At 41.9% G+C, this 12938-nt stretch overlaps 2 protein-coding genes across 4 annotated transcripts in view; one reads left to right on the top strand and one right to left on the bottom strand.

Moving 5' to 3' along the window:
- Positions 1 to 4591, bottom strand: part of LOC102208074 (SH2 domain-containing adapter protein E) — a 10201-nt gene extending 5610 nt beyond the window's left edge. Inside the window, exons 1-2 of the mRNA XM_005740649.1 lie at positions 3600 to 4591; positions 1206 to 1332 (exon numbers count right to left, since the gene is read on the bottom strand). Of these exons, the coding sequence (XP_005740706.1) occupies positions 1206 to 1332; positions 3600 to 4118 (646 nt within the window). The 5' untranslated portion in view covers positions 4119 to 4591. The remainder of the gene's footprint in view (positions 1 to 1205; positions 1333 to 3599) is intronic.
- A 1130-nt stretch (positions 4592 to 5721) lies between these two features.
- On the top strand, positions 5722 to 11848 carry pygo2 (pygopus homolog 2 (Drosophila)). Of its 3 annotated transcripts, XM_005740647.1 has the most exons (4): positions 5722 to 5924; positions 6633 to 6696; positions 7310 to 7362; positions 9063 to 11848. In XM_005740647.1, exons 2-4 carry the CDS (start codon positions 6645 to 6647, stop codon positions 10719 to 10721), a joined length of 1764 nt encoding a protein of 587 aa, XP_005740704.1. In that variant the 5' UTR covers positions 5722 to 5924; positions 6633 to 6644; the 3' UTR covers positions 10722 to 11848. The 3 variants fall into 3 exon arrangements, with proteins under 3 accessions (XP_005740704.1, XP_005740705.1, XP_005740703.1); XM_005740648.1 differs by lacking the exon at positions 6633 to 6696; XM_005740646.1 differs by lacking the exon at positions 5722 to 5924 and having other exon boundaries at positions 5934 to 6696.
- The last annotated feature ends 1090 nt before the right edge of the window (positions 11849 to 12938 follow it).

Below are 12938 nucleotides of genomic sequence, written 5' to 3'. Positions count from 1 at the left end.
GTGTGTGTGTGTGTGTGTGTGTGTGTGTGTGTGTGTGTGTGTGTGTGTGTGTGTGTGTGTGTGTTTTAAGCAGAGAACTACCACACAGAGATTTGTTATGTGCAATAAAGAATAATTAAATCTTTGAATCGTGATGTCGTCTTATTTTGTTATGTCAGTGTTAACAAGTGAAAATCTGAAGTAATTTCAATTCAGTTTTTTATTCATATGTGCCAATTCACAACAACAAACACGTTAAGGCAGCTTAAGCCATTTTCAAAAGAGTAGAAAAAGGTTATTATTGCAAAGAGTCCTGCTGCGTTTTAGAGCAAGGTTGAAAGTTATTACACTTTCATAAAATAATTCAGCGACCTTCAGGGGAAAAAACAGAAGCCGTTACATTTCACGTTAAAGAGGGCAATGCATTTAATGACTGAGACAAGTGTTTACCACTATTAATTTAGCCGGCTACATAAATCAGGGGCCATGAGAGAAGGGTGTTTACCATTTTTGCTAATCATGCTCAAATTAAGTTTAAAGCAACATCACGACTAGATGTAAAATAACTGTAAAATCTATGTAATATATTTTGTTCTAGTCACTGAGATCAGCTGCCAACTAAAGATTAATTAGGATGCTGTATACTGAGTCACAGTATTGTGCACTGCTTACTTCCTCAGTATGATTTGAGACTCTTAAACTGACTCATTCACATCATCACATCCTCAGTAGACTTCTCTGATGAGGTGTGGAAGTCGCACAGCCACTCACCAGACTAGAAGCTACTACAGCAATAAAACATTTTCTCATTCACAGCAGGCTATTGTGAGTAACTCTTTCAGTTTAAACAATGGACTGATGGAAGGAAAGGTCAGGGGAGCATGTGATTGGACGACTGGTCACCAGTCCTCCTTGACGCTGGGAAGTTTTGATTAATGGTCCGACAGCTCCATATGGGGGTTTAAACAAAACTGTGTCATAAATGCGGGGGGAGCGCACTGAGGGCAAACTTCCTTTTTAATGAATAGTACCAGGAAACAGAGGCAGGAAAGAGGAAGCAGGAACAGGAAACTACACCCATTGTCCAGATGGAGTACAGAGAGAGCGCTACAGGAGTGAGTTCATGTTCTCACTGCGCTGCCTGGAGAGACTCAAAATGGGAATGCTGTCAGTCACAGGAGGACCCTGTGGGAGTAAAGACCAGAGCATCCTGATCAAAGTCTTACCGGTTATCATTTGCTGTGCATCGTACGGCTCCATGTAGCCATCGTTCTCACCAACCCTCTCTGCCTCCCTTTGCTCTCTGGTTTTCTGAGCATCAAAAGGATCCGCATAGTCCTCAAGGATAATGACCTGGTTAAAAACACAGTGAAATCATTCTTTTTTTCCATGTGTAATTAGATTCTTTAAACACAAAATAAGGCTTTCAGAATAAAGTTTGAGAAGGGTCAAGGAAAAACTGTAGGAAAGCCCAAGCAGTAATCTTATATAGACAAAGAAAATGCAGATGTTGTCAGCTGATGATCACAATTAGAACATTTAAGAGATGCTGGTCTATTTATAATAATCAATAATCACACAACAGGACACACCAAGCTGAGTCAGAGGTAACAACATAATAAATTGTCTTATAGCAGGTGCTAAATATAATGTCATCCATCATCTCTAGCATGAAATACAGCTCAAACTAACAATGCTTTCATTAAAAGTTGGCCTTGAAGCCATTTTCATACTTTTTTTGTCTATAAAATGTCAAAAATAGTGAAAAATAACCTTTATACTGTATCCTGTCAGAGCCTCTTTTTTTTCTTTTGGGAGAACAAAAGTTTTATAGTACTCCTTTTTTAATAAGAACAGATGTCAGTATAAAATATTGAATACAAAGAAAAAAGTTACACCAGATCCTAAAATTTGAAGATAAGCAGAAAAAACTGAGCATTTTCCAGATGTTTTTTCTTGTGCTAAATATAGTCTCAGCTTCCCTGAAGACACTGGGAACGAGGTATTAAATTAACTGCAGTAAACGAGACAGGCTTCAGTTAGAAGAATATTTAATTCCTTGTTTTATTTATACATTTACGGAAGTCTATTGTCTCTGCACATTTACTTAACCTCAATTATTCTGCTGCATCAATCACACGCGAGTGTCCTGTCACCTTATCAGTGACATAGAATTTCTTGTTTATTTTACAAGCCATGAGAGACAATGGCAGGCTGTAAAAACTGCCTCCCTAAAATCACTTCCAGCTGCCTTTGGAGTTTGAATAAAGGCGAAAAAACTCAGCCTGCCGAGTGTAAATGAGCAAACCGACAGCTGTTAAGGGGTTTAGATCAGAAGGATTCAGCAGGACAAAGTAGTGCAGATGACAGCACAAGTATACAGACATATGAAGCCTTGATCAAGTTTTATACTCTTCCTCCCTGTGAAAAAAGGCATCTTTTTTTTTTCATTAAATGGGAGAACAAAAGTTTAGATGTGCAAGACTAGAACTACAAGAACTTGACTGATCAAACCCAGCAGCAACTGCAAATGTCTTTTTTTTTTTCTTATCATCTTTTCCCTCACTTTTCTGTGATTCTGTGGGGGTTTTTTTTTAAACTGAGCTGGAGGGCACTTGGGTTAACGCCTGAGTGTCAAGTAACCTCTGCTTTTTATAACATGATAGCCATTACTGGAGGGAGGGGATGAGGTAGAGGGAGGAGCTGAATAAAAGGACATCACTGAGCCATATCGCATGCACGAGAGGGAGGTGAAGGCCTCACGTCTGACCACAGCTTTGTTTTCAAGGTGGGGAAGATGGGCGTATGGGCGAGGGGTGGAGAGGAAGAGAAAGAGAGAGAGGCGGAAAGAGAGGAGGAGGAGGAGAGGACACAATGGGAAGCAGAGACAAAGGGGGATGGGAGAAAACAAAACAATAATATCAATTTTCAGAGCTTGGACTGGATCCTGCCGACTTTGTTGCCAACAGATTTGATGACTTTCAGTGTAGAGTTTGCTTACGAGGTGCAAACAGATGGTTTAGATCCACTGCTGCTACATCTGTGTCAGTTAAAGTTATTCCACAACTGCTTGAAAAGTTTGTATAACTCAGAATATAATAAGATTTTATTATACTAGTATAATTAGGCTGAATAAAGTACAGAAACAAACAAACACCGCAAGCAGATGTTATTTTTTCAGATTATTGTGGATCACTGGTGTAATGTATCAGTTAAGTTGGAACTAATTCTTATAATTTATTGTTTAATATAATAAAAATAAATGTTCTTAAGGCCCATTAGAGGTCTGTGTGCAATCTTAATCTGAAAAGCAACGAAATGAATTAATGACATAATGAAATACTATACTCTGGATACAATTATTAAGTATTTAATAGCTTTTAGTGGCCTATTTAATTTTCCATCTAAATGAACCAACAGCTGCTGCACCCTGAAATTATAATGGGGGGGCTCTTTTAATTAGCTAGTCTTCACTCTTTTCCAATTATTTTCAAACTACACAACAACACGATTTAAATCAGATGGGGTTTTTTAAAGATCCATATCCCAGAAGCAATATTTATCTGATAGGGCTGCTTACAGGGAGGGTTAAACCTTCTAAATCTGAAAGGGGAACTTACGGTTTCTGTTTTGCACTGGGCTGCTTTCTCCGCCTCAGGTGCCACTGCGCTGGTGATGGTACCGCTGTTGAAGCTGGGACTCTTGTCCTGCTTGTCCACTCTGATCAGCCGACTGATGTATGCGTTGGCAGACGGAGAGCTCTTAATGGATCTGGGCTGCTCATCAAACACCGGCTCTGCTTTGGAGTTCTTGCGACTTTTCCCAGACAGGAGGTTGTCCCACACTTTCCCATCTTTCGGAGAGCTCACGCCGTTTCTACTCAACTCTATAGCCGAGTTTTTTCGGTTTCTTCCGGACAGGAGAGACCCGACTCCTCCACCTACTCCTCCTCCTCCGCCTGTGCTATCCGCGGAGGAGTTTTTGCGATGGCCCGTTTTGGAGGCCGGCGCTTTGGTACCGATGCTCGCCATCAGACCTGCTTTATTGGCTCTCGGCTGCGTGCCTGATTCGGAGACTGAGCGGATCCTGTCGGTACCATTCTTCAGGTTCATGGGGAACTCTTTGAACCACTTTGCCATTGTAACTCGGATGGAAACCTCCAAACCTCTCTGCCTGTTCCGGCACTTTGTATCTCCATACACCAGGGCCCGAGAGACGCACCTTTAGAAATCACAGCCTTTCTAACAAAAGACTTCCGCTGCTTTATTCTAGGATACAGTCTGTGTCGGCTGGATCTCCTCACCTCAGTTTAAAGCATGTCACAAAAGCGTGTAAGCGAATAGATCTCTTCTTAAATCTTCAATTTCGAATAAAAAAAAGTTTCTCCTGCCTGTTTGGCAGGCAGTAACAAATACCTCAATTTTATCCCATCTGTGATCTCTTAAAACTGTTCCCTTTTCTACTCTGAGGAAAAGTTTATTCCCTTTGAATGAAGAGATGTCTCTGGAGAGGGATGATCCGAAAGAATGTCAGGGTTTTCTTGATTCTGATTTGTGGTCCCATTCCCAGGGTGGCTTTTCTGAGTTTAAAAACTGTCCACTGTTTCACTGACCCTCCTGGATGTGCCTGGAGTGTGGAAAGGAGGGGGTATCTGAGGTCTAGAAGGGGGAGCCAGGACATGGTAGGCGGTGATAAGCCTTTAATTGTAGACAGCGTGGAAGAATATCCATTTTAGGAATTTAGAGAGTCATGTGTCCAGGTAGCCGAACAAGGAGACTGACACTTCAATTATTCTTTATAGATCTTATTTTAAAGGCCTCTATTTTAATATGGAAATGAAGCAACAGAAGCATAAATGCTTCATAAAATTGTGTTTTTATTATAGATTCTACATTTCACAGTGCAGAGTGACACTTCCATTTATACATTTTCTTTTCATGACAAATTTTCATAAAACTGACAGATGCAGTTGAATATTATATTTAGGTCATTATTAACATTTAATCTTAATAAAAAAAATAAGAATTATATACATAAACATTGACAAACAAGAACTGAATTCAACCATGTGATTTTTTAACTGTTTTTCTTTATTATTTACACAAAGTAAACACCGCAGGGTTAATTCCTCATGCTAAGTACTCCACAAAACGATCCCTGTGACAGATATATATTTTTTATTTTAAATATTTGAGCTGGCCCTTGCTTTTTTTTTTAACCTAGTTAAAGTTACAGTTATTGTGCAGATGTGACCTCAGGTAAATCGTAAAATATTATTCGTATAACTTCTGTGGCAAATAAACTGGATTTGTGTTGGTTTTCTATGCGGTTCCCCACTTAGTAGGTCCTGTACAGAACTGTATAATGGCTTTTGTGTTCAAAGTATCCGTATTTTTTATACAATATTGGTGAATGATCATCAATATGCCACTTAATAACGTACTTAATTAACAACTTCTACTTAAGATGTGCATCACTACTTTAACTGTACAGGGTATCGTTGAAAAATGGTCCGTTCTAGGCCGCTTCACCTACGTCAATCAAAGGTGTGTACATATTCTATAGATTCAAATAATAAGGATATCGAGGATAATAGTGATAATTCTTCTGATACAACATCTTAAACTCTCATGTGTTATGCAATACAAGTGGTCTTTTAAGAGAAATTCTTATACGTACGCTTTATAGTTTTTACGGATACCTTTCGACACCCCCATATTGGTTTTGAGATAGAACCTTCCACGGTGCGCGATACTCTCGCTTTATCCCTCTTTGTCCGGTTGCGATAGAAGGCCATGATAATTATGGCAAAATTTGCGTTTTTGAATGAATTATAGTTGAATGGTGAAACCGACAAGCATACACCGTGTGACGACTGGTTTGCTGGCAATGACACACCAGAGATTTTCAATTTAAAGGACAGCAGAGCGAGCAACGGAGAAAGGGTACAGTTTGCTTCCAAGACAGTCTGCAAGATGGCTATTAGTAGCATGCTAACGTTAGCTAGTAAGCTAATGTTAGCAAAGTAAACAACAGCTTTTTTTTTTCAAAAACATAACCGATTTCTTTAAGTCATAAATGCTTTGATGAGTGAAATTGAGTGCATATGTTCACACTTGGATGTAGAAAGCTGAACCACGCTCTCGGATTTTTTGTCGCTACTAGCTAGCCACACTGAGTAACGTGGCTAGCTAGTTAGCCAAGGTAGTAACTAGCTTGCGTTAGCTAGCTGGTCATAGCTACACATCTGTAAGTGATCATTGAGAGAGAGGGAGGGGGTTGCTCTGTAACTTGCTGCTTGTACTGGCAGGCAGAGCCAGGTATCAAGCAACCAGTTTCACTCAGCTAGTAGAAACTGGCTTGCAAAAAAAACGTGAACGTGCTCAGTCTTAAGTGACGGTGATTTGGTGACCAAAAACCCGGCGTGACAGACACCGTGGCCAAAGATTTGCAGCTGGAAAGGAGTTTGCAGACCTGGGCCAGCTTATCTAGTTACCACTAAGTGCCAGTTTATGTTGTGATGATATTAATGGTAGCGTTACTGACATGACCTGAAGGCAGAATCCACCTAGTCGCCCTCTAGCTTTCAAGACGTCGTCATTTTTAACTTTTTTTTCTTGCATATGAACGGTGATTTGCCACTTCACCGACAGTCATATTAGCCAATGGCTGCCGACTCGGGGAGACTACAGGCGGGACAAGGAAAACGAAGCAGAGGTAGGAATTAATTTCACCCATCTCCAAATCAGATCGGAATCATCCATTACTGCGCTGCAATGGGCTGCACTGGTGCTGTTAGCAAATCCCTTCTCGCCTCCCCCATATGTAAACTTCACGACTGTCTCCGGTGGTGGCTGTTTCTCACAGAGTGGATCTGTGAACGGGGTTCATGTCTATCTTGCTATCAATGTACCTTCAATTCCGTTTCCTCGTTCTCATGTCTTCGTCTTTTCCTGTCTCCCTCATTGACCTTACCTCTTCTGCCTCTGTTTGCGGCCTCTCTCCCTCTTGCCTGGGTCATTTGGTCTGCCTGGGTCATTTGCGATTCAAGGCTTCATAACCTTGGTGATGATAACGCCTGGATGTTTAGCATCTTGTCCTCATGCCAGTCTATGTCCCATCATTGAATCCATCTCAACTGTTGGACTTGACAAAGAGGCCCTAGGTCTAAAGCTGCTCCAATCTGTCACTAAGGGGTATTGGCCAATCCAAATGTGATGCTGCTACAGTATGGTGGTGAACCAAAAGCATGAGACATGGATGCTGTGTTTGTTGTAACTTATGGTGTTTCCATCTTTCCACCCCTCCCTTTCATGTTTTTCTTTTTCAGCTTCACAGATGAAGAGCCCGGAGAAGAAAAAGGCAAGGAAATCCACGGCTCAGGTAAAAACTGTTAAAAGTTGATTCTGTTCATCTGGACGTAACTTTTTGAGTGGGAGAAACGTTTTGTCACTCGTTCAAGTGACAGGTTTCCCCAACCTAGACGGTTATTGGCGATCTACAGTGTTGTGAAAAATTGTTTCCTGTGTTCCTGATTTTTTTATTTTTTTTATTTTGCATATTTGCCATATGCAATTTTTTTTTAGATAATTAAACAAATTTTAATATTTGACAGATATAACCCAACTAAATTTAAAATGCTGTTTTTAAGAGATGATTTCTTTTCTAAGCTAGCCGAAGTCTGCTGGAATTGTATTAAAAACAAACAAAGAAACAAAAACTAATTCTAAATCATTATTTAAATGTCATTAACCGCATATTTTGGAAAGTAGAGTTCAGTTTCTCTAGCAACACCCAAGCCTGATTACTGCCAAACCTGTTGAATCAAGAAATCACTCAAATATTGAGTGCCTGATTCTAAAATCAAGTAGGCCAAAAAGAAAGTCCATGATCTAAAGAAATAGCTGAGAAACAAAGTCTGTGACATCTATCAGCCTGTTCCAGTGAAACACGGTGACAGCCATTATCCACTAATGAAGAAAACTTTGAACGAGGGGACCCTTCCCAGAAGTGAGCAGCCTACCAAAATTACTTCAAGAACACATCGATGACTCATCCTGGACCTCAGTCACAAAAGAACCCAGAACACCATCTAAAGAACTACAGGTCTCACTTGTCTTAGTTAAGGTCAGAGTTCATGATTCAACAATAAGAAAGACACTGGGCAAAACAGTACCCATGGGAAAGGAGAAAACCACTGCAGACCACAAAGGCTCGTCTCACATTTACCAAAAAACATCACCAAAGACTTTTGCGAAGGTATTCTGTGGTCTGATGAAAGAAACTGTTTTGGAAGGTTTGATTCCTGTTACATCTGATGTAAAGCTAACACAGCATTTCATTAAAAAAAAAAAAACATTGTACCAGCAGGAAAACATGGTGGTAGTAGTGTGACGATCTGGGGTTGCTTTGCTGCTTGATGACCTGGAGAAGCTGGCATAATTTAGGGAACCACAAAATACGAATGCCCTGAAACTCAAGCTCACTTTGGTTACGCAGCAGGAAAATGACCCAAAACACAGCAGCAAGTCCACCTCTTGCTGTTGTGCATGGTCAAAAACAGGTTTTGCAGTGGCCTAGTCAAAGTCTGTACTTGAATCTGAGTTATTTTAGCATGACCTTAAACAGGTTGTTTATGTTCAAAAACCTTGCCTTGTGTGTTACTGAATTAAAACAATTCTGCAAATAAGAGTGGGCCAAAATTCCTTCACATGTGATGTGAAAAACTCAATACCAGTTATCGCAAACACTTAATGGTGATAACTTAAAAAAAACAAAATGCTCTTTTGTTTTTTTTGTTTTTTACAAAGATAACATGTTACAAAGATAACATGAGTTATCTTTGTATAATATTAAAACTTGCATGATTTAAAACATTTAAATGTGAAAAATATGCAAAAAATAAATCTGGAAGGGAACAAATACTTTTTCACAAAACTATATTTACATCTCTACAATAAAGAGAATGTTCTCAGTAAACAGGTTGACCTAAACATTTAATAGACTGAGAATTTAAATAATTGGTCTCATATAAGCAGCAAAAAAAAGAAAGAATGCATTGTGTATTTTGTTCTCTGTTTCAGGCTGCGGGTTTCTCCCACCTCACTGAGTTTGCACCCCCTCCTACCCCCATGGTGGACCATCTGGTCGCCTCCAACCCGTTTGACGATGACTTTGCATCCCCATCCAGACCTGGTGGGGCAGGTGGACCAGGTGGTGCTCCATTTCTTCCCAGCCCAGGTGCCGGCGGAGGAGGTGGGTATGGAGGTGGAAGCAGAATGACTGGAGGTATGAACTTCATGGGAGGACCAGGAGGACCGGGCGGTGGCCAGCCTGGACGGAGGCCCCCATTCGGCCCTCCGTCTAATGCTGGACCCCACAACCAGCTAGGTTTTGGAATGCCTGGCTTTGGAGGTGGTGGGGGTGGAGGCGGTGGAGGTGGAGGCGGAGCGGGTGGCTTCCCTCCTAGTGGCCCTTCTCAGTTCAATATGCCACCCAGCTTTAGTCCACCTATGCATCCAGGGCCAGGATTCAATCCCATGTTGTCCCCAGGAGGTATGGGAGGACCTGGAGGAGGGGGGCCACCACACCCGCGATTTGGGATGCCTCCACAGCAGCACGGACAGGGTGGGCACCCATTTAACAGCCCTCCGTTACCTGGTGGTGGAGGCCCAAGGGGGCCCTTGCCTCCCATGGGAGTAAGTATGGGTCCAGGGATGAACATGATGGGAGGCATAAGTGGTGGCCCGGGTGGCAATATGGTGGGGGGCTTGCCAGGAATGCCCCCTCAAGGACAGTTCCCGCCTTCACAGGATGGCCCTTACCCTGGCCCCAGCCCACCGGGGCCAGGCAATGAGGATGGAAAGAGCTTCGGTGGAGGTGGTGCACCACCTGGGCCTCAGCAGCAGCAACAACAACAGCAACAACAGCAGCAGCTTAACATGAATCCAAATGGCCCTCCTCCTAATAATACAACACCTGGGCCACCTCCAAATTCTGGCCCACCTCAGCCTGGGGGTGGCTTCCCTGGCCACTCTGATGTCCAGCAGCCCAATGCCAGTACGCCTGTTCAGCCTCCGTCAGCACCACCACAGCCTAACCCCAACTCTTCTCCCACTGGTCCCTTGAATGGATCAGGTCAGCCCCAGCATCCAACACCAAGTCAGCTACAGCCCCCTAGCAATACAAACACCCCTAACTCTAACAACTCTACCCAGCAGCAGCAACAGTCAACCCCACCTAACTCTGCACCAGGCTCCACCCCTTACAACCAACAGAACAGCACTACTGGTACTGGGGGTCCCATGTCAAATACAGCCACCAATTCAGGTCAGAACAACATGACCAACAACAATGGCGGTAACACTCCCGGCAGCAACCCAAATCCCCCCTCTAATTCTACATCAACTCCAAACACCCAGTCTCCCCTGCCTTCTGGCCCTGCTGCCCCCTCAACCGGGCCCGGCTCTGGCCCTGGAAAACTCGGCAGCTCTGGGATGATTTTCCCTTGCGGTCATTGCATGGCAGAAGTGCACGACGACCAAGACGCCATCCTTTGCGAGGCGTCGTGCCAGCGCTGGTTCCACCGCGACTGCACAGGCCTGACGGAACCAGCATATGGGCTGCTGACTCGAGAGAGCGCTGCTGTTTGGGCTTGTGACTTCTGCATCAAGACCAAGGACATCCAGGCAGTGTTTGTGCGCCAAGGATTAGGCCAGCTGGTGGCAGCCAATGAGAGCTGAGGAGTAGAAAAGAGAGAGCAGCACTGATTTGGGGCACCTACAGACAAATAGAGAGACTGATCTAACCGAATGACCTGTGTGTGTCTTGTCAGCTACTTGCCCAGCTTTCTCTTGACTATCCCTTTACTTGTTCACTACACAGAGAAACGCGCTCATCGACTTTCATGCTTATATATAGCACTTTGAGTGACTCTCGGCAAATTATTTTTTTCTCCTCTGCCCCACCTCCCCACCCCCTTCCTTCTTACAGGAGTCAAAACATGATGAATGTTAAAACTACACAGTCCTTCAGATCTCTAGCCTGCCAACCAGCAAAGCACTGACACCAACACACTACCTCACACAGTTTGTGACTGACTGGCACGGAAGCTCCCACTCTGACTGTGATTTACTCGATACACTCATGTGTCATATTGGTGATGACTTAAACAGACACACTTTAGGTGGGGAAGGCGAAGTTAAAATATTCCCACAACTGTGTACGGTGAGGCTAAATGAATAGAGGATATGTTATTTGACTCTCATCTTACTAAAACGCTTGAGTCTAGTACTGCCCTATCACATGTTAGCCTTTTTTTTTCTTCTTTTGTTTTACTGCAACAAAGTGAATGAAAAAGGAGAAAAACATCACTATATTGCAGTGTAAAAACCTCAGCATCATGTGTATTGTGAAATCTTAAGTGTCAGCTGGGGTACGAATTTTTTTTAACAGTTCCTGCGCATCCACACACACACACTCTTTGGCTCTTACTTCTTGTATCATTTTATACCCAGTGCTGAATAATCCAAAGGAGACTCGGACGGAGATTTCATCCGCACTTCACAGAGGATCATGCTGTCGAAATAGTTGTAAATATTAGGACAAAACATTTGTCTGGATCTTCCATCAGCTGTGAACATGTCGCAGACTCTGCCAGTGATCAAAATAATGAGTTGAAGTCGTGCGTCTCGGTGATATGACGTTTTGTTTTTATACAGTGCGTTTGAGTCGGCTGTTTTATTTTTATCTCTGCAGTACATCATAAATTGTGAAATCAGTGCTTTTGGGTGGTGTTGGCATAGCAAGTAGTGACATCATGTCATATCAGATGTGCATAGTCCTTTTTCCAAAAAAAAAAAAAAAAAAACAAGATGGGCGAGGGGGGTGCATGTGAGCCAATGCAGTAAGTGTCTGATTTGTTGATGTTTATATTCTGGTTTCTGAGCTGCAGGAGACCTTAAAGTAGACCAAATAACAAAAGAACGAAGAAAAAAAATACCCATTTTTCACTTTTCTGGAGCAGTATAAGATGTTTCTCTTTCTTCTCGCTTTCCTTAATTTTCTTTAATCAATGTCCAAGTTGCCTTTCTTTTCTTGCTCTCAGCTGTTCCCTTTTATTTTGTACTGGTATTCGTGCTGTGCTCTTGTTCTGCTCTGGTGCCTCCTGGTGGAACCTGGAGGAACCAGAGAGTCCTATACCCGGTGGGGAACAGAAAGGTACTGAACTCTTGAAGTAAAGACAGATTTTTTGTACTTGTCCATGTCTGTTTTTATTCCCATTTTTAACTTTTATCTGCTAATCATTCTATTAAAATGATTAGAAAACGCAACAATGTTGTTTGCTGTAAATGCCGAGTTAACGGTGCTTCTTTAATATTTGTGTGGCTTTATTAATGGTTTCATCAGTTGGGATTATTACATTATTTTGTTAAGCCTTTATTAATGGATGAATAACTGATTCGTAATACTATTGTGACTCAAAAAACACTTTTAATGTCTAATTTACTAATTTGCAAGTATTCTGAAAAATAGCAATAATGAAATCAGATTCCTTAAAATATTTTTCTCCTTTTAATTAGTTCAAGTTAGAACCAATTACTACATTCATAAAAAGGGAAATGTTTCAAGCAAATTATCTTAATATTTGAAATAATTAGCTTTATACAGTTTTCATAGGACTGTGTAGTCCCCTGAAAAGCTGTACTACATTTGGCAGCATTAATTAAATAACATCATTCTTTTCTTTTTCAGCCATTCTGTTGTAGATTTGCTGGTGTGCCCAGTTTAGGTTGAACACATTTGACTGTAGAATATTTTGGTATACAGAAGGGTACTCTGTGGCTGCAAAGCAAGCCCAAAACATCACACCTCCAGCACTATGCTTGACAGTTGGTAGGAGGTAGTTGTGCTGATATGCTGTGAAATATGGCCAAACATCTACTTTAAACTCATCTGTC

Source organism: Pundamilia nyererei, unplaced genomic scaffold (genome assembly GCF_000239375.1).
Source record: "Pundamilia nyererei isolate P.nyererei 1_Seehausen unplaced genomic scaffold, PunNye1.0 scaffold00102, whole genome shotgun sequence".
NCBI lineage: Eukaryota > Metazoa > Chordata > Actinopteri > Cichliformes > Cichlidae > Pundamilia > Pundamilia nyererei.
Note: the sequence above shows the minus strand (reverse complement) of the source record. Positions and strands in the feature narration are given on the sequence as shown.